The sequence below is a fragment of the Leptopilina heterotoma genome, unplaced genomic scaffold, assembly GCF_015476425.1.
Source record: "Leptopilina heterotoma isolate Lh14 unplaced genomic scaffold, ASM1547642v1 Lhet_42, whole genome shotgun sequence".
NCBI lineage: Eukaryota > Metazoa > Arthropoda > Insecta > Hymenoptera > Figitidae > Leptopilina > Leptopilina heterotoma.
This window is the reverse complement of record NW_025111078.1, coordinates 944,174-967,452: the sequence shown is the minus strand read 5'-3', so window position 1 is coordinate 967,452 and position 23,279 is coordinate 944,174. Positions and strand designations below refer to the sequence as shown.

General features: G+C 32.0%; 2 protein-coding genes across 3 annotated transcripts in view; one reads left to right on the top strand and one right to left on the bottom strand.

Moving 5' to 3' along the window:
- The window catches only part of LOC122506415 (E3 ubiquitin-protein ligase TRIM9), an 87,407-nt gene that overhangs the window by 3,664 nt on the left and 60,464 nt on the right, over positions 1-23,279 (top strand). For both annotated transcript variants that reach the window (XM_043618562.1, XM_043618561.1), the window contains exon 2: positions 2,044-2,328. In XM_043618562.1, coding sequence (XP_043474497.1) covers positions 2,044-2,328 — 285 coding nt within the window. The remainder of the gene's footprint in view (positions 1-2,043; positions 2,329-23,279) is intronic.
- Positions 22,071-23,206, bottom strand: LOC122506417. The gene is made up of 3 exons (XM_043618563.1): positions 23,095-23,206; positions 22,719-22,901; positions 22,071-22,428 (listed from the first exon to the last, which is right to left on the bottom strand). The coding sequence occupies exons 2-3, from the start codon at positions 22,872-22,874 to the stop codon at positions 22,219-22,221; spliced, it is 366 nt and encodes a 121-aa protein (XP_043474498.1). The 5' UTR covers positions 22,875-22,901; positions 23,095-23,206; the 3' UTR covers positions 22,071-22,218.

Here is a 23,279-nt window from a genome sequence, read left to right as displayed (position 1 = left end):
TAATACAAAATAGGCTTTCCTACGCAAAAATGTTAAATACCGTTATACGCGTATGGATTTTAGTAGGCGGCGAATAGTATTAGTTTTAACGCACTATGTTTTCCTGATTATTTACTGTCAAGATGTAAATCACAAATTTAATTGTGACTTAAGGTCATCAATATAAATTCTCAGCGTGTGTACTATAGAATATTCTAATCTTTCTTTCTTTTTAAATTTGAAATATGTAAATTGCCCATTTTCGCAATATATATAAATAAAATACATTCTCAATGTCTTTGGAAATTTGTGTCAATGCTTCCATAAATTTTGTTCTCAATTATTATTATTTCTCACTGTTAATAATGCGCTCTATTGACTTTAGAAAGTTCTGTTATTTTCGTCATGATTAATTGCGCGCTTTTCTCATTGATTTTTCTTTTAATTAAATTTATTTTATCTGATTTCAAAAGTCTATTCTGCGATATAAAGTTTGCCGGACAGCCGGAGAATATTGAGGCAATATTTAGTCAATATTACCCCAAAATTGCCGGATAATGTTTTCTCAACGTTGCCGGAAACTTTCGGTACAATATTTGGTCAATATTACCCCAAATTAACCGGGTAATGTTATCTCAACGTTGCCGGAAACTATTGATGCAACATTTAGTCAATATTACCCCAAATTTGCCGGGCAATATATTGCCAACGTTCCCGGAAACAATTGACGCAATCTTTTGGCAATATTACCCCAGATTTGCCGGGTAATATTTTGCCAACGTTTCCGGAAACTATTGACGCAATTTTTTGACAATATTACCCCAAATTTTCCGGGTAATATTATCAGTGCTGCGCTGAATGAAAAAAAAATCTCGCGCTGAAGAAAAATAAATTTATCCACATACGTGAAGTTATAATATTTTCGTAAGAAAAAAAATTCTTCTTCTTCTCAAAAAAAAAGAATCTTTAAGCTCGGCTTACAGACCTTTTCCATTGAGTGAATTTTATAAAAGATGATCCTGTTATAAATTACGCGCTACAGACAAATTTATCAATAGGCGGATCATGTGACCCTTAATCCCGGAAGTGTACAATATTCTTAGAGAGGTAGATCACGAGCAAAGGAAAGTCTCGATTCACTACCAATAACCTCTTTATAATGGACTTATAGCCTATACCCTTTTTTCTATATCAGAGTAACCATTTCTTCAAATATAATTTTTTCTCTCTATCAATATTGCGATTCTGAACAAGGGGAATTTACAGGAAATAAAAGAACTATAGAAATTAGAGACAAGAAACAATATTTACAGTTATTTTCCTTTATGCCAAGGTAGAAATTGACTCAATTATTATTTACACGAATAGTTTTGAGAAAAAAATTACTATTTTTAATTTTCAGTCATTAATTACATTGACACGTAAAAATAGATTTAAATTGCTTTCTGATTAGTATTTTTTCGTTTATTAAGTATAGAAAAGTTTTTGAAGGAGAGAATAATGGTGGTTTGATTTCTCCACTTGAGAACGCCAAGGTCGCCACCAGATGGCAGGAGAAATTCCAAGAAACTTCCAAGAACAAAGCAGCCATCTAGCGGTGACCTTGGCGTTCGCAGGTGGAGAATAGCGACGCCATATTGAATCTCAAAAGTCAAAATTTCAATTGTCTTTAGAAATAATAAAATTCTTCTCTGAAATTCAATTATTTTCAAAAATTGTAATCAAATTTTTGGCAAAATTTAAAAAAAAATTATTAAATAAAAACATGAAGAAACATGAAGAAATCGATGACTCCGAGTCGAAGACTCGGAGTTATCGATATCTTCATGTTTTATAGTTATGAAAAAAAATGTATAATTTTAATGGAATAATTAAAAAATCAGAGAATATTATGATCACAATATCGATTCTGACGTAATATTTCGACCTATATTTTTTTTCTTCTTGAAGAAAGAGAGAGAGATGAAATTTTTGTTGACAAGGAAGAAAAAAAAACTTTTTTTCCATCCGGCAATATGTACATACATAATTGAAATTTTTTTTTCTTTTTAATTCTCCTTTCAGGTTTTGTATTGTGACGCCTGTAGGGAGGCATGCCATCCAAATAGGGGACCCTTAGCGGCACATAATTTGGGCCCACCGCGGGGCAGATGGCAGTCAAACGGCGGAAAAAGTGTACGGGGAACTGGTCACGACAGTAACCTGATTTGTGCCGATCACAACGGAGAATCTGTGAGCCTTTATTGTGCTCAATGCAAGATTGCTGCCTGCTCACTTTGTCTACGCGAACGACATAAACCTCATGAGTCTGATATTCTTCCATTGGCAGCCGCCTGCAAAGCTCAAAAGGTACGTGTGCCATCCTTATTATTTTTTTCCCCCCAATAAAATCTATCAAAACAATCAATCAGCCCTACTTTGTTTTTTGATGAAGCACTCACATTGCTTTAAAAAAAAAAAAAAAAAAAAAAAAAAAAATTGACTGGCACAATGATATTTAATTTTGAAAATCTTTCCTCTAGCAACATAGTAAAAATAAATGTTTTAATTTGTATATAGAAATATTTCCAAATTATAAAAAATAAAAAATTTTAAAGTTTTAAAAAAGTACCCCAATGTAATTATTTTTCTGTCTAATTTTAGAATAAAAAAAAAATTGTAATTCGAGTAGTATTTCGAATTGGGGAAAAAAAAATCTCGGAAGTGTTTAGACTCATGGAAGTTGATAGTTTAGATTCCAGATTTGGCTCTTGAGAATCTTTTCATTCTTCGTGCTTTAGACAAGTGTTTAGATTTGAGAAGGGAAGCTTTACCTTCTAGATGGAAAACTTACACTCGGTTTCAGAATTTATGTCTGTCTGCCTTTGCAGGCCACTTGAGAAAACAAGTGGATGGTCCAGAAATATTTTTTTTTATATCACAATATAAGATTAAAGCATCAAAAAATAGAGGTTTTGACTTCCCATATATTTTTTTTTTGATCCCCTATACTTCTAAAAGTTCGATTTTTACCCTAAAATTTAGTTTTGTGTCTGTTTTCGAAAAAAAATTAATTTTTCCGCACAAAATGTTCGATTTTTCAGAAGAAATGATGAGAGTTGGTGATTTTTACGAAAATTCAATATGGCGTCTCAAAAATGGCCGCCAAAATTGGAAAAATCGTAAAAAAGTAAAAAAATTATTTTTCCCTCTTTCTTCACCGAAGAACACACATATGACAGAAACAAAAATCCCATTTCTAATTGAAATTACCTTGCCTCCAATTTTGAACCGCAGCACGAGTAACAAATTGAATTCATCTGGCCGCTCTCTCTCTCTCATATAAAAAGAGAGAAAAGTTTTCTCTCTTCTTTTTTTATACCCATCTATTTTTCAAACGAGAAGCGAGAAGAATGAATTCAGCACTGGAATAATCGAGTGGGCTAGAGTTACATAAAAGTAAGGGTTCAGAGGCAGAGTCTGCAATATTCCTTCCTGGCATAATTACCGGCTCCCGTTAAAATTCTCTTAGCGAATAACGCGTTTGTTTGAAACTTTATACCATATCGCAGAGACCAAAGAACTAGTGTATATAGAAAGAGAGAATATTCGCAAAATTCAAGAGAGATTGGCGAATGTGTTTATGTGTGTGGCAAAAGTGGTTCACTTGGAAAAACGTTGCGGTGTGATTCCAACCAAAGTGTATATATGAGTTCATACAATCAGTGTTTACGTACTGTATATGGATCTATTAAAAATTTTAAACCACACATTATATTCTCTTGGACAATTATTCAGAACAGGATATCCTGCCCTCCATTGTTCATCTTTCGTTTATATATATAATATACATAGTGGCAAACAAGATCCTCCGCGGCAATAATTTCTGCTTGGTTGATGATATGATGTTAATAAGCGAACGATTGCAGTGGAAACAGATTTTTTTGTTTTATGGTCTTGTCAGATTTAAAGTAGACCCTATTGGCATTTTATTTACTATTTCATTAGGTTACGAAAGTGCTGAGAAGCTTTAGAAATTCTGATAAGCGAAAAATGGACCAGAAACACCCAGAGGCACCCAGAGACACCTAAGGACATAAAAAACAGTATAGACAATTTAAAACAGAATTTTTTACCATTCTGAAAGATTTTATCACCTGATAAACCTGGTGATGAAACTAAACAATTTTTCCTTTTTTGGAATTTTTTTACATTGGGGTAAAAATTTATAAAAAACGCTAGGGAAAAGATTAAAGCATATGGAGGACTTACCCTGGAACCTAGACTTTGATTTAAGACCAAATAGACTAGAAAATCTCAAAGAGTTTTTGAGAAATCGATAAAAATGTCAAAAGATCGTTTTTAACCAAAACGACGATTTTTCAACCCTAAACATAGTTCAAGATATCTCGGAAAATATTTAAGATTTTTACACGTTCTTGGTCTTAAATTAAAGCTAGTCATCTGTACTAACAAGATATAAATTTACTGATTGTTTTGATAATTTTTTCCAAATTTTGTCACAAGGTGAATAAATTTTTGAAATAGCGAAAAAATAGTGGATTTTCGTTGCTAATGTCATCGGTGATAATTTTTTTTGGACAATAAGATAAAGAGTTAAATCAGAAACCTTTAAAAAATGTACGAAATTCTGCTTCGATTCATGTATAATAGAACAATTTCTAATTACTTTGAAAGATTTTATCATCTGTTAAATTTGGTGGAGAAGTTTAGCAATTTTTCGGTTTTTTCCAATTTTTTTACCTTGGGTCAAAAATCCGTAAAAATCTTTAGAAAATAATTGCAGGTTATGAAAGAGTTTCTCTAGAACCTAGACTTTAATTTAAGACCAAATAGACTGAGAAATCTCGAAGAGTTTTTGAGAAATTGATAAAAATGTCCAAAGATCGTTTATTTCCAATTTGACGATTTTTCGACTCCAAACATAGTTTACGATATCTCGGAAACTTTTTAAGATTTTTACACGTTTTTGGTCCTTAATTAAAGCTAGTCATCTGTACTAACAACATATAAATTTACTGATTGTTTTGATAATTTTTTCTAAATTTTGTCACAAGGTGAATAAATTTTTGAAATAGCGAAAAAGTAGTGGATTTTCGTTGCTAATGTCATCAGTGATAATTTTTTTGGAGACTAAGATAAAGAAATAAATCAAAAACTATGGAAATGTGTACGAAATTCTACGTCGATTCACGTTTAGTAGAGCAATTTCTGATCACTTTGAAAGATTTTATCATCTTTTAAATTTGGCACAAAAGTTTAGCAATTTTTCGATTTTTTCCAATTTTCTTACCTTGGGTGAAAAATCCATATAGGTCTTTAGGAAAAAATTGTTGGTTATACAGGACCTTCCCTGGAACCGAGACTTTAATTCAAGACCAAATAGACTAAAAAATCTCATAGAGTTTTTGAGAAATCGATAAAAATGTCCAAAGTTCGTTTATTTCCAATTAGACGATTTTTCAACCCCAAACATAATTCACGATATCTCGGAAACTATTTAAGATTTTTACATGTTCTTGGTCTTAAATTAAAGCTAGTCTCCAATTATAATTGAATATGAATTTACTAATGTTTTTGCTGATTTTTCGAAATTTTGTCAAAAGGTGAATAAATTGTTGAAATAGAGCGAAAGTAGTGGATTTTCGTTGCAAATGTCATCAGTGATAATTTCTTTGGAGAATAAGATAAAGAGATAAAACAACGACCATTGAAAAATGTACGAAATTCTGCGTCGATTAATATATAATAAAGCCCTTTTTTATCTTTCTGAAAGATTTTATCACCTGATAAATTTGATAACGAAAATTAGCAATTTTTCGATTTTTTCAAATTTTTTTACCTTGGGGCAGAAATCTATAAAATTCTCTAGAAAACAATTGAAGGTTATGCAAGACTTTCCCTGGATCCTGGACTTTAATACAAGACCAAATAGACTAAAAAATCTCAAAAAGTTTTGGAGAAATCTTTAAAAATGTTCAGGCTTTGTTTATTTCCAAAACGATGATTTTTTAACCCCAAACATAGTTCACGATATCTCGGGAACTATTTTAAGATTTTTACCTGTTTTTGGTCTTAAATTAAAGCTTAGTAAATTTTTTCTGTCCTAAATTAATACTTTGTCTTCAATGATAATTTGCTATGAATTCAGAAATTTTTCTACAATTTTTCCTAAATTTTGCCAAAATCGTTTTGTTTTTATCTTTTTGAAAAAAAGACATGTTAAAAAAAAACCAAAAAAAAACCAAAAAAAACCAAAATAAACAAAAAAAAAGTGAATCGACGATTTTAAATATCTGAAAACATAAACGAAAGTATCAAAATATAAACACAATTTATACAATAATTGACAGAATCCTTTTAAAGAATCGTCCTTTTTTATTTAATTGTATTTGAATGTTATCCGGAAAGAAATACTAATTGAGTATTTATGAAATGTTTCACTTTGACATAACGTTTGGATTTATTTTTAAAAAACAAAATTTATTTTTGTATTATTTTACAATATTCATTTTATTTCTTTCTTGCTAAATGGAATTTAATTTTTAAATTTTCTGTCATATTATGTTACTGATATAAATATCAAAAAGAGCTCTTATACTGGAATATTTTTATTTAACTTTATACAGATTATTACTTTTTAACCATATTTCCATTTGTCATATTTAGTTATATTTTAATCGAAATACTTTAAGTTAATTTTTAAATATTCTTTGGGAAGAAAATATAAACTGTCTGTAAATAATTCATATTTTGTCAAATAATAATAATAATAATAATTTTGTAAATTTATAATATATTATATTCACAGTTGTAATTTTAAATTATAAATGCAAAGAATGATGTTGTCGGTTTCAAATCTAATTTGTAATTGAAACAAAAGTTTATAGTCAAACTTTCGAAATTTTTCATTTCAATTCTTTTCTTCCTATACGAAGAAAAGTTGTTTTGTTATTTAATTTTAAATTAATAAATTAGAGCAGTTTTCTTTGTCACTTTTATTTTCCTTGAGATTCGAATTTATATTTTCTTCTCTCGCAGAGTTCTTGCGGGATATAAAGCATTCGTGCCGCACTTTAAGAAAAAAAAACTCCCATCTTGTAGATTATAGAGATTAAAAAGAACTTATTATGTTTCTCTCTCAAAAAAAAACCCCCAGGTGGTTATTATTATTCATTCATTTAATCATCACTCTGTTGTATTTGTAATAATGCGAAAATTAAATTTATATCTGATAATTTAAATAATAATGTTGAATAATGTTTTTAATTAAAAATAATATTCATTTAAAAAAAAATCTTTACTCTAAAAATTTGACTCTGTAGCCTAAATTTTTTCTGTTTAGAGGAAAGAAATTTGAGAGAAGAAGAAGTAAAAAGTCAAAAGGTTCTAAAAATAGAAATTTGATAAAAATTCATTGCCATGGATTAAAGAGTGGACTTAGTTTTATCTTATCAGTTCGTGGGGTACATTTTAGATTTTAGGTTTATTTGAGATAAAATTAGTTGGTAGTATGTTGACTCTTTGTTAAGAAGATTGTTGGGAGTTTATACAGTAAGAAAAGCTATCCGTCAGTCATAGGAAAGTATGGGAATCGCATAAGTCTGTCTCACTCCCACTCATGGGATATGACTGACGTGGTAGGTTTTCGTACTGTATACATAAGATTGTTGCAGTATTTTAATCTTTATGAGAAATTATAATATCTGATTTGTTTTGTCATGTTTGCAGTTAGTTGGAGCATTGTTTCTTGGGTTTGACCTCGAAAATCTTTTGTTCCAAGTATCATGCATTTGTGTATGAGAGAATAAGCGAAGGGCCTCTCTCTCTCTCTCTTCAATTCGGTGGTGCAATATGTCGATTGTTCGAAACGACAGCTGGTGTCGATATCGCGTGCTACGTGGGTGTGTCCGTCAATTCTGCTTTGACCTACGCAACACCTGGTCACATCCTGACACATGGATCCTGCGCCACCCCTCAAGAGAGAATCACTTCCTCTGCTGATCAATCTGATAAATCACCTAGTCACCCAGTCACACCAACCTGGCTCCATTCGCTAATTGATTGCTGAATAGGCGCTCTCGCTAAATCTGCATATATTCAAAGAAATTCCATCTCAATTTTCCCCTCAAACCATGAAAATTGCCCCATCTCTATTCTTTTTTTTAAAGAATCATTTCAATTTACCATACTGTTCCAAATTACACCATTCATTTTAAATTATTCTAGAATTTTTCTTTACAACTATAATTTCTTTTGTTGGCAATTAACCCCTTTGACTACAATCTGTAGAAATGTGGAACTGCTTGGAAGATGATAGGCAATTGTTTGGGAGACGGTTCGAAATTCATTGACGAAACGTTGGCAAAATTGTCACTGTAACTGGTTGCAGATGATAAGCAATTAATTGGGAGACTTGCTGGCAATTCCAATTGATCTGTGACACAGGACAAATTAATTTCATCGCTAGAACATTTTGTATTTGAAATATAATTTAACGCACGTCACGGTGACGTGAATCACACATCGCAAGATTTTCAACATAAAGTTATTTCAAGCTGACTATCGTGAAAGGTTTATGTAGAGCACTCTGATAGAACTAACAATATGTGGATGTTAAGTTTCATTCGCTTGGAATTTATTCGATAGTAAAATTCCGGAAAAGATTAATGTCCACTAGTTGAATATTTATGCGCGTATTATTTGGTGCGTTATAATAAAGGACATTTTGTAGCTTATGATGCAAATACAAATTCCGAGTGACATATTTCAGTGTGGAGAATTATTTCCACTCTTGTTTTTGGGGCCTCGACATAAGGTCAATTTATCCGTGTGGCCATTAATTTCGTAGCTCGTATTCCTATCAGCGGTGTGGTGGTATACACGGGCCCCGCAGATTGTGGGAAATGCTATTGCATATTAATTTTGATATACGACCGGGCAATAGTTGCGGTTATATCATGTATTTGCAAGAGAGAGAGAGAGAATCTACGCCCAACACGCACCAAGTTCCGATAGTTTAGTAATTAGCCTACTCTCATCCCGCCTTCGTGAATCTTCCCATATACATATTGCGTTGTATGTATACACCATAATTCCAATGTGTGAAGTAATCGTCCCGCTAATAATTATTTCCATTAAACACACTACAATATAAACTCCCCGTGAAACCCCTCGTGCTCTTCATACGCATGCCTTGTCTGTAAATCATTTTTGGGTGTACCGTATATAGCATTAAACTATTATCTCGCACTTCAATTTACTACACCTCAAATTGTACTCTATTGGGGCTTATCCGCAAAAGTTTCTAAATGGAAAATTAATGGTGGGATTGTGATTAGGGTTATTATTGACAAAAACAGTAGTTTGATGGCGAAATACCAATAAACACATAGTTTCCCTTCACTCTAACAAAAAACCCATTGGGGGTCAGTCCGGGAAAATGCGAGTACTCCTAATTTTAAGTCGTTCTGTAGAAGTACGAACAAATGCAATAAGTAGACCAGCTGTACATTTGCCTAATCAACAATCAATATGTTTTTAAGAATGCAATTGGGAAATTCAAAAATACAACAACCAGTATGGTTTCGATTAAACGGAGAAGATCCTGAGGGGGGAAAGTATTTTTGTGCAGAAATACCATATAAGTATTTTTTCGTTGAGTCATCTAAACTTTGGAAAAGAAGGGAACGAACTAATCTTTGTCGAATGTATTCCGTAAGTCCAAAAGATATTGAGGGGTATTGAAGAATTTTACTACTTGGCAAAATCATTTGAAGATATTTAACCGAAGGGGTTAGACATACTAAAAGGCAAAGGACGAGCAAAGTTAGGCCTAAACGTGGACGTTGGGTAAATTTACTGCAAGTTAGGACCAGTTCCCCTGAACTGGTATCAATATTCCAGGACCTGAAGTGGAATTATTGATGCAACCCTCAAGTATGTACAGGAGGTATCAGACGTTCAGTTTTCCTCTTGAAAAATTGTTACGATTTATCTTTATTAAGCACAAGTACTGACTTGTGAACACTTGTCTTTTTCGAATTCTTCCTTGCACTTGTTGACGTTCATCACGGGTGTCGTATCCGATCGTCAACCTTGTGGATCCTTTTCTTCAATGGTCATTCTTGTCATCATCCTGAAACTGAAAAATTTCCATTAGAATTTAACAGTAGTAAGAAAAAGTAAAATTTAAATACTTACCAATTTCCGATTCAAAAAATTACGATGTTAATGTTACAATTATTTCCCCGAAGCGTCAATACAATTCGTGAATTAATTTCCACTCTGACCCGTTTAGAATTCCAAATACATTAATGATAATAATTGTCAGTACGAAAAGAAATAAAAATTCAGACGTGCTCTGAATGATAAAAATCAAAATTCACGATTATCACACCCTGATTTTTTGTTTCCAATGTGAATTTCATCTTTCCAATATAAATTTACAATATATAATGTATGTTCAATAATTTGTCGATTGAGATGAATGTGGTTTTAGTGCATACGTCTATTGCAATTCGATAAAGTAGAATTGCTAGGGATTTCACGAATTTGACATATAGAGTGTAGAATGGAAATAGCCTAGCTCTATATGAGAGTGCATTACGGAGGTTATTCGATAACTTGGTAATTGGCTGTAAATAGGCAACTCTAGGCCTCTCGTTTCTGACCCCTCATCACCACCCTATTTGTACCCTATATACGTACCCGACAGTAATGGATTATTCGCTAAGTGAATGCTCATATATTAACGCTCTTCGCGTGTATGCTCACCTTTCCCATTTCTTTCAAATATTATAGGATAATTTTTAAATTCGAAAACCATTTTTTAAAAAACCACCACATCGAGGAGTATCTAATTCAAACTTTTATTAATTTTTTACCGATTCTTCTCATTCTTATTTCTTACCAACCTGGATTTACGTTGATTTGGACTTCTGGAAGCAAAGAAAATGGTAATTGTCGTCCTACATAATTATTTCTTGGAAACAGATTTTCATTGATCCTAAGAATAATAAAAAAATATCGGTCTTTCGTAGAACTGAAAAAATACTACGAACGTACATTAACAGTAGATTCCGAAAAAGCATCAATGAAATTGATTTGTTAAAATCACGAACAGTGGATCGAGAGGGGAATTTTTGTATGAAAGAGTTTTAAAAATCGAAATTGGGTGCTTTAGGTGACTTTTTTTTAGGTGATAAACGTGAGTTCGATATTAGATCTCGTGAACTGGGGAAATTCGCGTGTCTCCAAGAATTGTGTTTTGGCATGCCTCGCTTGAAAAGTCGATTCCATATAGTTGGTGCAGGGCGAATAATCAATAATCTCATAGAATGCGTTATGTGCTCTGTAGAACTATGTACAGACTCCATAAACGAAGCCTTTGTGTCGTAAAAACTTGCGCTCATATGACGAAAGAGCGTCGCAAATATGAAAAAGAAGGGGAGAAAAAGGAGCAAAAAAAAAGCCGTGAACACCATTTGGTACTTAACTTTTCATACCTCACGTGTCAGGAGGTGAAAAAGAATTTTCATTATGGAATAGAAATTATTCAGTTTTTTAACATTAATTAACTTTTGGAAAAATTATCATTTTTGTTATGTAGATCAAAAGGGAAGATCCTTCTTTGGCTCTTTGTAAAAATATCACAACTTAATGAAATACTTGACGATTTTTGATTATAATCATAATTATAAAATCATTGAAGAATTTAATCATATGTTATTTTTGGTAGTGTTGAAGAGGAATTTTCTGTTTATGTAACGATATGCAGGGATATTGTAGTTACTGATAAAGGGACCAGAGAATATTTTCATTGCCATTAAATCTCGCATAATATTCAGTGTAGCAGAAACACGATTCTGGATGCGATCTTCCGTGCTGTGGGTTTTAAGGCTCTTTAAAAGAGTCACGCTTCGATTCGCGTTTCGCGAGGGCGCAAAGCGCACAACGGTCTTAAGGGAACGACACGGGATTCAGCTGGGACGCTCGATTGCCGACGTGCTGTAGCGTTCACTATTGGCACGAAACTTGTATTTGTGAATGTGTACACTTTTGGTGTATATCTATATACGTATAGACGAAGGACAAAAGGAGAATCGCATTGCACGCTCCACCACTGCAAAGAGATTGATAGAAAGAGAACGAAAGACTTTCGACAAAATAAAAAGAAGCGAGAGGAAGCGAAACCATCAGGAGTATAAGAAGATTCTTGATTCCAGAAGAGGAGACAGAGAAGAAGGTCGAATGAGACTAAAGAGATAAAACTTTACCATTCACAGTTGGATCAAAACCACAGAATACTCTTTCGACAATTTTCAACAATTTTCGTAGATTGCAGATTGACTTTTCTTAATTCGAAGTTAGAAAAAGGACTATTTTAGAGTTTCCTTTTGGGGTACTTCCGAATACAGGGAAAAAAAACTTCTCCCATATTTCGGCTACTTTCCTAACTTTTGGATTCAAAAATCTGAAATAATCTTGAATATTCAATAGTGGTCAATGAATGTTTGGGAGAAATTCGAGTTTTAGAAAAAGCAATGAGAGAAAAATGTTTAATGAGAGAGAGAAGAGGATGGTACGAGAGAGAAATGTGAAGTGAAATAACGAAGGAGGATCTAACCAAGCCCCTTTTGATATCAAGTGTTACGTATCAGGAACGAAGTGTATACGTATATAAAGTCTATAGAGGCCCAAACCTCCAATCTTGTCTTCTTCTTTCTCTTTCTATAACGTATCTCTATCCTTAAATTCCGCTCTCTTCAACTCTCTTTACCCTTTTATCTCTCCCTCACGAATAACTATAGTTGAGGAGTAGAGAACGATGATGGCAACCCTTCACGCCCGCCACAAGCCGATCATTTGCGAAGGGATACAGATACGTGCATTCACTGCAATATGTACATTCGAGCATTTTTAAAATACCCGAGATAGAGCAAGAAACATTTTCGTATCAAATATCAAGAGTTCTTAATTATTCAAAAATAGATAGTTCTTGATGGTTAGGAAATATAACGAAGATGGTAATGATACATATATAATAGCTCCAATTAAATCACCTTTTGGAAAACTCACCAAACTTCAAGATCCGCGACTTTGATTGTCAGATTTCTGACAACACTTTTAGGAATATGTCAGAAATCTTTAGGATCCAAAAAGGAGATATCTGATGATCTTAGGACCCAACCAATGAGAAATGAAGTTTGCAGGTTGTAGTCACCATCCTAAAGGAAGCGGAAAGGTCATAAAAATCATTAATAGTTTAAAAAAAAAATTATTTTTATAAATAAAATTTATCCACAATATTTATGAATAAATAAGTGAATAAATTTTTGATGTGGATATTTTTGAAGTGGTCTGTACGATTATCTATATATGAACGACAATGCGGTTACACGTGCACTTGAGTGCAAAATCTCGAGGGTCGGTTTCGTCGCCATTTTTATGAGGATGTGAATGAAGTCTCGTAAAATGATCACGAATGTCGTAAGGGATGTCTTAAAGTCTCCTGGTATAGGTATACATATATATAATACATACCAAATCGAAACTCGTTCGTAATGTATTTAAACGTCTTAGGAGACGATGTTCGCAAAAAAACATGGGCGTGTAAAAAACAACAAACTTGTTCTTCCTCTTGGAAATCTCTCCTTTTCTTTCTATATATCTATTCAGTCTTCATTTTATCTCCCATATTCTCTCATCTCCTTTTGCTTTTCAGTTTACTTTGCCTTTGCGGAGTTTATTCTCTATAACTCTATTCTTCAACTACCAACTCTTTGTCCTTCTTCCATTCGCAGAAATGCAAAAGTACCACGCAGACTTATTGCATATATGAGTTGTATACAACGGTTTTATCTGCATGACTGTGGTTGATATGTATAAGGCACTCTCTCTCTCTCTGTGATAGTGAATTGAGAATTGTGTTTTACAGGGACAATGCCGTATAGTCATCAGAAACATTAAGTATTTATTCATGTATGTTGTGTATTCAGTTATTTTGAATTTTATTTACTTTAATGGAAGAAATAAATGTTTCATTCTCTCGTTTCAAGATTTTGTTCGCAATGTTTTACTTATTTGAGAAATATAATTTTTGGTTACATTTTAAAAAAAAGTTTGTCTGGAAAATATGTGAACGGATTTCTGTTTTCTTAGGGAAGGGAAAATATTAATGAAATGACGAGAGAGAAGTGTACGAGTGTTGTGACTTTGTGGTAATGTTTTCTGTGGCATTATGTACATAGACGTGATGAAAAAGAGAAGAAGTGAAGTCTCGCCACTTTTGTCGAAGATCAGTGTAATAGGCACCATTCGTTCTTCTCTTACAGCTCCTATCTACCTGGTGTACCTACCATACCATGATTCCTCCCGAGTGCTTTTAAAGTGATGAGAATCTTTGAGCCTCGTTCACACTGTCTAGGTTCGTGCGAGGTCATGGTCGGTTTGCTTTTTTATTCACGGATTGTGGAAATCTGGATAAATGCAGCTCTCATTTTAGTCTCCCTTGCAAAATACCAACATTGAGCTTCCGCTTTCTTTTTTTTAAAGCAGGAAAATATTTTTCTTTTTTTGGCATATAATATGTGAGCTGCTTTTTGTAGTCGGAAGTGGAAAATCTGTAAATTCAGATACCTGGATTAAAACTAATGAGGATTGTTGTTCTGGTCTACCCAGTAAAAAACAATTCCTACTTTGTATGGACTTTCCTTTTTCTATTCTGATTATAGAATCTAAATAAATTCCTCCAGAAATTAAGAACAACCCAATAAATTATTAAATATTGGAAAACAAATTTAAAAAACAGCATAAGAATGTCTCACTTTACCTAATTTGCATATCTACTCGTTTCTAAATAAGGATTCCCTTTTATTTTGACTTTCAAAAATTTTCTCTGCAACAATTAGAAATTCAAAATCTCTGGACCAGAAGCAATTAAATGGTAGTTTACGGTTGATAAAATCGATTCGATTAATGTAAATTACATGAGGAAACTGGGGATTGAGTTTAATCGAAGCAGGAATTCAATTATTTCAGACTGATTGGTCAATCAAGAATTTAAGTTACACTTAAACTTTAAGTGGCTGCAGTGAGTTGAGAATAAATTCTTTGATTCAAATTAAAAAGTAGACATTGATTTTCCCATTGTTTAAAATAAATTGATATTGTTTCTCTAATTAATCAAATTCTATTAACACAACAACTTTTATTAAGTTTAACAAAATTCAATGTAATCCATTTTGTATCCTAATGAATGTAATTAATTGTTTGAAATTGCCATCAAATTATAATCTTCGGGAGTAGTTTCAAAATCTTCCAAGTTACTTAAAACTTTCGAGATGTCCAAAACTTGGAAAATTAGTTATTCAAGTTGAAAAGTAAAATGAAAGAACATTCAAATAATGAATTTGAAAATAAATCAAAGAACATAACAACAAGTTGTTAAATGTAATTTTGTTTTATTCGCATATTTTAAATTTATGCTATTCTGAAATTTGGAGAATTTGCTTATTTTGCAAGGTAGTAGTGTTTCTTTTGGAATACTTTTATTTCCAAGGTTTTATTTCATAGAAACACTGCGGGAAACGATATGGAAGCCTGTGCCATTGATCTTTCATTATCTTTGCTGGTTTACACTGAACACGCGTCCCTCACATCAATGATTCTGTCCAATCCTCTTACGAAGTTACAGAGGCTTTCAGCGAAAGCTCTTTCAATGTGACTTAGAAACTTCCCGAGTTCTTGTCATTTTATTTGACAAATCTGATTAGCACATCCTAATTTTAAGATTAGAGGCCCGCTTTACCTTGGTAATGATTAATCCAATTATAAGTACATGAAGTCTTTTTAACGCTACGTTTTTTTGGATGTTTTCTATCAAAGCTATTTTTAGATAAATTAATTTTATTTTTAGAACAGATTTCTCTTTTCAAAATTCTGTTCTAAAAATAAAATTTGTTCTTCTATCCTAATCGTGCACCTTTTGTCGTGTATTCTTTAGAATATTAATTCGAAAATGGGATAGGTTATAAGCGATAAGGACAAGTGGGTTTATTATTCTTTCCCTGTTGAACAAGGCCATGGTTTTTTTTCCTGAAATCCTTTGGTGGGTGCTTGTCTCTCATTCCCATGGCGCGACGTTTCACCCTCCTCTCTTTAAACCCTCTTTTTTTACTCCTTTACTTACCCCCCTCTCCCTATTGCCACAATCTCTCCCAAGAACCCAGCATCCATTTTCAGTTTACCCCACGATTCTTTTCATTGGTTGAATCAGTGTTGGTTAGATTTTGTCTTTGAAAGTTTGTCATTTCATTATTTCTTTTCCTCTTTTTTTTTGCACTTCGCCTCGGAAACAAGTCTGAAGCAACTCCGCAAAATAGGTGCAGTGCCTTCGAATTTCTTACAGCGTGAATGAGGGACGTTGAAGAAAAGAATGAACAAGAAAAGAGGCTTTCCATAATAGGTGCTATTCTGAATAATTCTTCAGCGCATTTCAATTTGAAAAACGAGATTTTAAGACAACTTTTTGTAAATCTAAATAAAATTTCTTATCATTATTGTTGCGCAGGCAAAAAACAATTCACTGCATCATTATTATTGGATTATCGGTGAAAAAAAAAATAGTTGGCAGAACTATATATAAGAAAAACATCTGCCCTGAGGGATCAGGAAAACAAAAGCTAGCAACTTTTTGTTTGAGATATAAAGCGTGAACTAACGTGTGAGAGAATTCTTTTTCTTTATTTTGGTTTAAATACAGAAAAAACATTTTTGTTCTCTGATGATAATTTGAGGAAATTGCTAATTTAAGAAAGAACTGCTGACGCAAGAGAGGCTATGAAAAGAAGAGGACTATGGAGGAAGAAAGAAATTCCCAAAGGATTGATTATAAAGATCAGTGGAACGTTTTCAAGAAAGAAGGAGTCTTGAAAAAGCAGACACCAAAGGTAATATGACCTGGCTCCACTGGAAGAAAATCTATATCAGGAAGTGAATTTCGACTAGAACCCCTTTTGCCCACTGAAGTGTGGCATATACGGAAACCATAAAGAATTTGACATGCTGTTCCTTAAATGTTCCCTTGTAGAGCAGAGGAAAAAAGATGATCTGAAATCTCTGGTTTCGTTTTTTTTATCTGAATATTCTTTTACTGGAACGTATTTCCATTCAGGATGAATAATAAATTCCTTCTGATTTTTACCCAAAGATAAAATTGAATATAATAAATAAATTAAGACTCAACTTGGCAATTACTTAATTTAATAGACCACAATAAGAAATAATATTCAATTTTCAATGTGAAAAATTAGGAGAGATCTAATAAAGTGATAGAAACCCCTCATTCATGCGGAGCAGACCAAAGAGAGATTATTTGGACAGACTATAAACTGTAGGGAAATATCCACAGTTACAGAAGAAACCAGAGTTGACATAATGGAGAGACGATGGGATAAGCGATGTGAAACGGAGACCAAAAGGGAAATGGACTGTCAGACTCATCCAAGTGCTGGATAGAAGGAAATTCAGTGAAATGAACTTCATCACTCAATTTAATTTTGTTATTCGTTCATTTAATTTTTTTTTTTGAAAATAAATGGAATTTTTTCTGAATGTACATAAATGAGGAAGTCAATAGAGAAGAAAGGATAGCAGTAAACTGATCCTCCTAAATGGGGAATAGACATAATCAATTATTGCAGTACAAACGATTACATAATTGGCAAAAAAAGGGTTCTAAGGTGAAATTCTGAGCTACTTGATAGATTCTAAAACACTGATTCAAATTCTTTATTGATTGTAGAATCGTAAATCAAGATTTCATTTCTCAAATGGAGCGTTTTTTATAATTTGGTTCACGATCAAGTATTATGGTTTTCTTCTGACTTTAATCGCAGTCATGTTTGAAATTTAGTTGATGTGCAGATTTATCGTTTTTATTTTCAAATTGTGTTCAATGAACTGACCAATATAATTCTCAGGGCAACATTTACAATTGATTTTGTAAACGACATTCGATTCTTGCCATCTTTCGGTTTGGTCCGAATCTTTGTTCAGTTTTACAATTGATTTTAGATTTTTATTAACAATTGGCATAGAATTGTAAATTACTATTGTAAGAATTTAAAGTGTTAATGACCAAGTCATGGTATGGATTCAAATGATCGTACCATGAACGTATCTGTAGTAAAATAATGGAATACAATTATATTGAGTCTTTAGGACGTCAAGACAATTAGATTCCAAATCATCAATTACATTCCTTGTAGTTTTCTTGCCTAATTGCCAAATGCAGCTTGGATTTTTAAAACACATTCAAATTCAAATTAAAAAATAAATAATATCCGGCGCTATAAAGAGCGTGTGGTTTTAAAAGTAGAATTAAATGCGCCGACACTTTAGGGGTCATAAGTAACCTTATTGCCTTACTTATTAAATCCGTTAGTTTTATTTGTTTCTGAATCATAAACTCTGTAATTGATTCAAGTCTCTGGTCTCTCGAACCATAATTCATAATTTTACAGACGTATATAAACTCTTTGCATTCAATTGGAATGAAAATTTATAGCGTATTTAAGAATATAATGTATAATTTATAATAGCAAGTAGTCAAGTATAAAAAGTATTAACAACCTCTCTCTCTCTTTATTTTCCAGGTAAGCCGCACTTTTGAATTCTATTCCTAAAAATGTAAGTAATGTTTTCGAATTCTAATTCTTATCGGGGAAAGATGAACTTGCCAAAAATATCAGTAATTAAAATTTGAATCTTTTGGGAATTTTCGTTCTGAACTATAAAGGACGTTAAAAATGAATTATTAGGATAGGATAATAGTAACAAGATGGGTGATGTTACTTTAGTAACATACACGGTCGCATGGTTTCTAATTGAAGGATTCGTTGGCGCCAAGCCGACATGAGTTGCAGAATTTTGCCTCGAGTGTATATAAACATAAAGTCACATATACTTGCATAGATGGGAGAGCATAAATGGAAAGGTTTTCGGCTTTATGTCACCCGAGTGCTTCTGGCAGTTTTATGAAGTTGACCGTGAAGGTTAACTTGCTCTCTCCCTTTACATCCAATGCCAACTCGAATTACAATATTTCGAATACAACATATACGCCTCCTTTTAGTGCCAAAATATAGGAAGAACCTTTATGAATTCAAATGCATTAACATTGTCATCCAGTGAATTTTCCCCCTGAGCAGAGGAATTGAATTCTGAACATCGTCTCGAAAAAAGAACTAATGAAAATTATTTGTAAACTTGTAACGAACAATGATTACAACCTAAAGAGCAACATCAGTAAAGTCTTGAATACATTTTAGTTAAGAGAAATCTTAATTATTCGATTGTATAAATTACAAAAATCTTTTTTATGATAAACTTAAGAATTAGCGGGGGGAAAAAAGTAATCAATCATATCAGTTAATTCAGATTCGAATATTATTATTGATTTGACTGACTCGGTTTTAGATAGGAATTTAAGAGGATATTTCGTTTTGGAATATTCTCCTTTTAAGGAAATGTGAAATGATAGTCTTGTGAGACTATAAATCGACGACTATAAAGTGTCTGGGAAATGTAAGGGATGAATATATTTTGGGCTGAATCCCAATGGCGGTTGGCATCTTTGCACCGTACGGATAACGGTTTCAAGTGGTAAGATCACTTGACCCAACTTGACCCGACTTGGCAGCATCTCTCAGGGTCTCAACAACGATTCTTGGCAGGTGTTTCATAGCACGAACATTAACGCCGACCATAATCATTTTACAATAATTTCAACGTTTTCACCAAAAAAAAATCTTTTCTTTCCAGGGGGGGATAATTTTAATGATTACAGAAACGTAATTTTTTCTCACATGAGGGAATAAATCCCAGGATTATTTAAATTGAGTTCACTTTACGTTAACTTGGAATTCTTAACTTGGAATTTTTGGGTCAAAATATAAATGTACTTTTCAATATATAGAATTTTTAATTGAAAATTGAATATAATAGCTCAGAAATTCACCTTAAAAAACCTTTGTAAAGCTGCACCTGAGTTGGGATTTGCAATAAAATTCAAAGTCTATTTAAAGATTAAAGTCTTTTTTATTATTTCTCTTTTTACATAAATAAATATTACAAATTAGAAATGAAATCGAATTATGAATAGTGAATTTGTTTCGATAGTTTATGGGTGTGTCTGATAGGTTAGTTTGAATTCTTGACATTATCGGAAACTCCATTATAGAAATTCTAATATAATTTTGTAGTCTGTCGTTAGGAGGTACGTGGTTGTTCGTTCCTCCTGTCTCATGCTGTTATAATCGACATTACACATAATATGGGTATGGTTTAATTTTCGGATTAAATGGTCCTTGTCCAGGGAAAGTTGGAAATTGAGGTCGATTATTGTGTGGCGGTATTTGTGGAACATGTCTGAAGGCATCTATCGTCGCCATTAGTGCAACAAATAGCATGAAAATTGCAAGAAAACTCTTCATTTTCCCGTGAGGTTGATTTAAACCAAATTCTGTAAAAATAATTATTCACTTTATAGCAGAGCATTAAGAATTTTTTTAATTAGTAGTAGCAGAAAAGTTTAAGTGCCAGAATCAAAAATGAAAATTATTTTTGAATCCTTTCCTAAAATTGTCAAGTGAAAAGGACTAATACTGAAAATTAAATTTTTATTTGGAGATTAAAATATAATGATGAGTTTATAATTAATTGTTATCAGTTGATTTAAGAGATTATGATTCAAATGTCAGAAATTAATTATTAAAATCAAACTTACGAGTTGTGTTGTTTGTTGACAATAACCTTTCAGTGGAAGGTTTGTTAGTGAACTGTCTGCAATTGGAGATCAGACTGCATCTTTTATATCAATGAAGTGCTAATAAGAGAATTTTTTCCTTGTATCTCTGAAGTTCACGCACGTGCGCATCAACACAATGAGACGTTTATTCATATATGTACAAATTTATTTTGCAATAACGTTCGCAGTCTGCTTTGCTGAATGTATTAAGACGCTATAGATATAACTAACAGGGGAGTACCACAGTTATCTCTAATCTGAGTTTAAACTTTCTTTCTCTGAATTATATCCATTATTTAAACTACTCTTTAAATTACTGGGATATCCCTGTTTTTTCCCACTAATAGATTTTTAATATTTTCACTTTATTATCAGTCTTTTTTCTAACATTAATATCATTAGCTAACGTTAACTTTTCCACCTGGGAAGTTAAAATAAATATATTAAAGAATTTCTTCTTTTTAACTCATTTGCATATTTACTCGTTTCATAAGAAGCATAATTAATAATTGCAGTACAGTTACCAATAGATATGATTTAAACGAAGTGTACAAATTTGAACGGAAGGATTCATTACATTTGGAGACGGAAAAAAGGCTTTATTAATTGAGCTATAAATTTATATTGGAAATGAAGAGAGATCGTTCGTGTGACAAGTGACTTCCCACAGGAAAAACTAAGTAAAGATTTGTCTCCGTTCGACCCTTAAATGATAGAAACCTCGGTTTCTCTGTCTTAATTACAGAATAGGGGATCATATCCGGTAATAAAAAGAACACACGGTATTAAATTCAGTACAAGAGCTACTAAATGTAGTAAATCAGTTTATATCATTGACGTAAATTGAAGAAACGATATTTACTTTAGTATTGAAATAATTTTAAAAAATATTTTAACTTTTAATATTTTTAATTATTTTAAAACTTAATTTTTTAAAAACTGATTGTAATCAGGGTTCTACTATTTCTTTTTTGTGTGCAATTTTAGACCATTTGAGACTGCAAAGAATTTATCTTCCAATTATTCGATTGTATAAATTACAAAACCCTTTTTTGTTAAAATTTTGAGAACTAGTTTGTTTAATTAACTGTTAATTAATTTCCAATATCTGTGGTAGTATTTCTTGAATATGACAACATACCACTTTTATCTTCACTTTCTAAACTATTATTCTTATTTTCACGTCATAATCCATCGGCGAAAAATTAGATAATTAGGGTAAAATAAAAATATTTGACATAACGCTTAAATTGTTAGACGAAATTAGAAAATAATTAGATATGTTTTTTAAATATTTTTATTTATTTTATTCGCTGCGAAATTAATATACTTTCAAACAGACAATATATATTGAAAATTTTAATTAAATTCTCTTTTAATTTCTAAAATAGTTGAGATCTAAAGTCAGAATATCCAATTGAATTTAATTAGAAACGCCATTGTCCTTGAACTCCAACGTGTTTATCTGGTCTGCCATGTGAATCTTTGTTCATTCCTCCATGGAGGATGACACTTCCATGTTTATTTTCGTGAATAGTGCGCCCATAATCAACATTATATGAAGAACTTCCTCTCTCCCTTTGACCCTCAATCTTTATATGATTCTTTTTTTCATCATCGGATCTTCGAAAACGATGCTAAAAAAAGATTTTAATTTTTTAAATACAAAAATATTTTCCGCATATAGAATATTATAGTTTTTTTATTTGAATTTAATTTTTGCATTTTATTTATTAAATGTTAGTTTTAATATTTATATACATTCATTATTTTTGTTAATTATTTAAAATAATTAATAATTAAAATTATTTGAAATGCTTAATAATTAAAATTATTTTAAATACAAGATAGCAGACAATAGCAAAATGCGTCTGATCGGGACAAAATTGTTTTTCCAATTGATAAAGTATCGGAAGTGTTAACTCACTTGAGGTGCTGGTTTGCCCCACGGTTTCGGTTGATTAGGGTTAAAAGGTCCATGTCCAGGAAACGGATTAGATTTTCCAGGAACTAATATTGTGTGAGCATGTGTAAATGCTATAATTGCTGCTAATAGCATTAAAATCGAGATAAAATTTTTCATTTTTATATTTTTCCTTTCTTCGCGTTTCTGTAAAAGGAATTTTTCAATTTTATTACACCAGAATATTGCACCAAATTACTGTACACTTTAAATTAAAGTTCTTTTTCAAAAAATTTTTGCAAAAAAGTTATAAACTTTTTAAAATTAATAAGCAGAGAATAAAATAATTGAGTATTTCATTAAATCAGAATGAATTGCATATGATTGAAGTTTCACTAACCTCTTGTACGCTTTGCACGCTAATTAATCTTCACTAGTAGGAGAACACGGAACTGAATGGAATGCGGGATGAGAATTTATCTTTTATATTTCCGAGATAGTAACTTTTTTTATTAGAGTTGTTTTCCTTACATTTTTAAAATTTTCATAAACAGATTATTAATTCATTTAACATTGCTATATCAG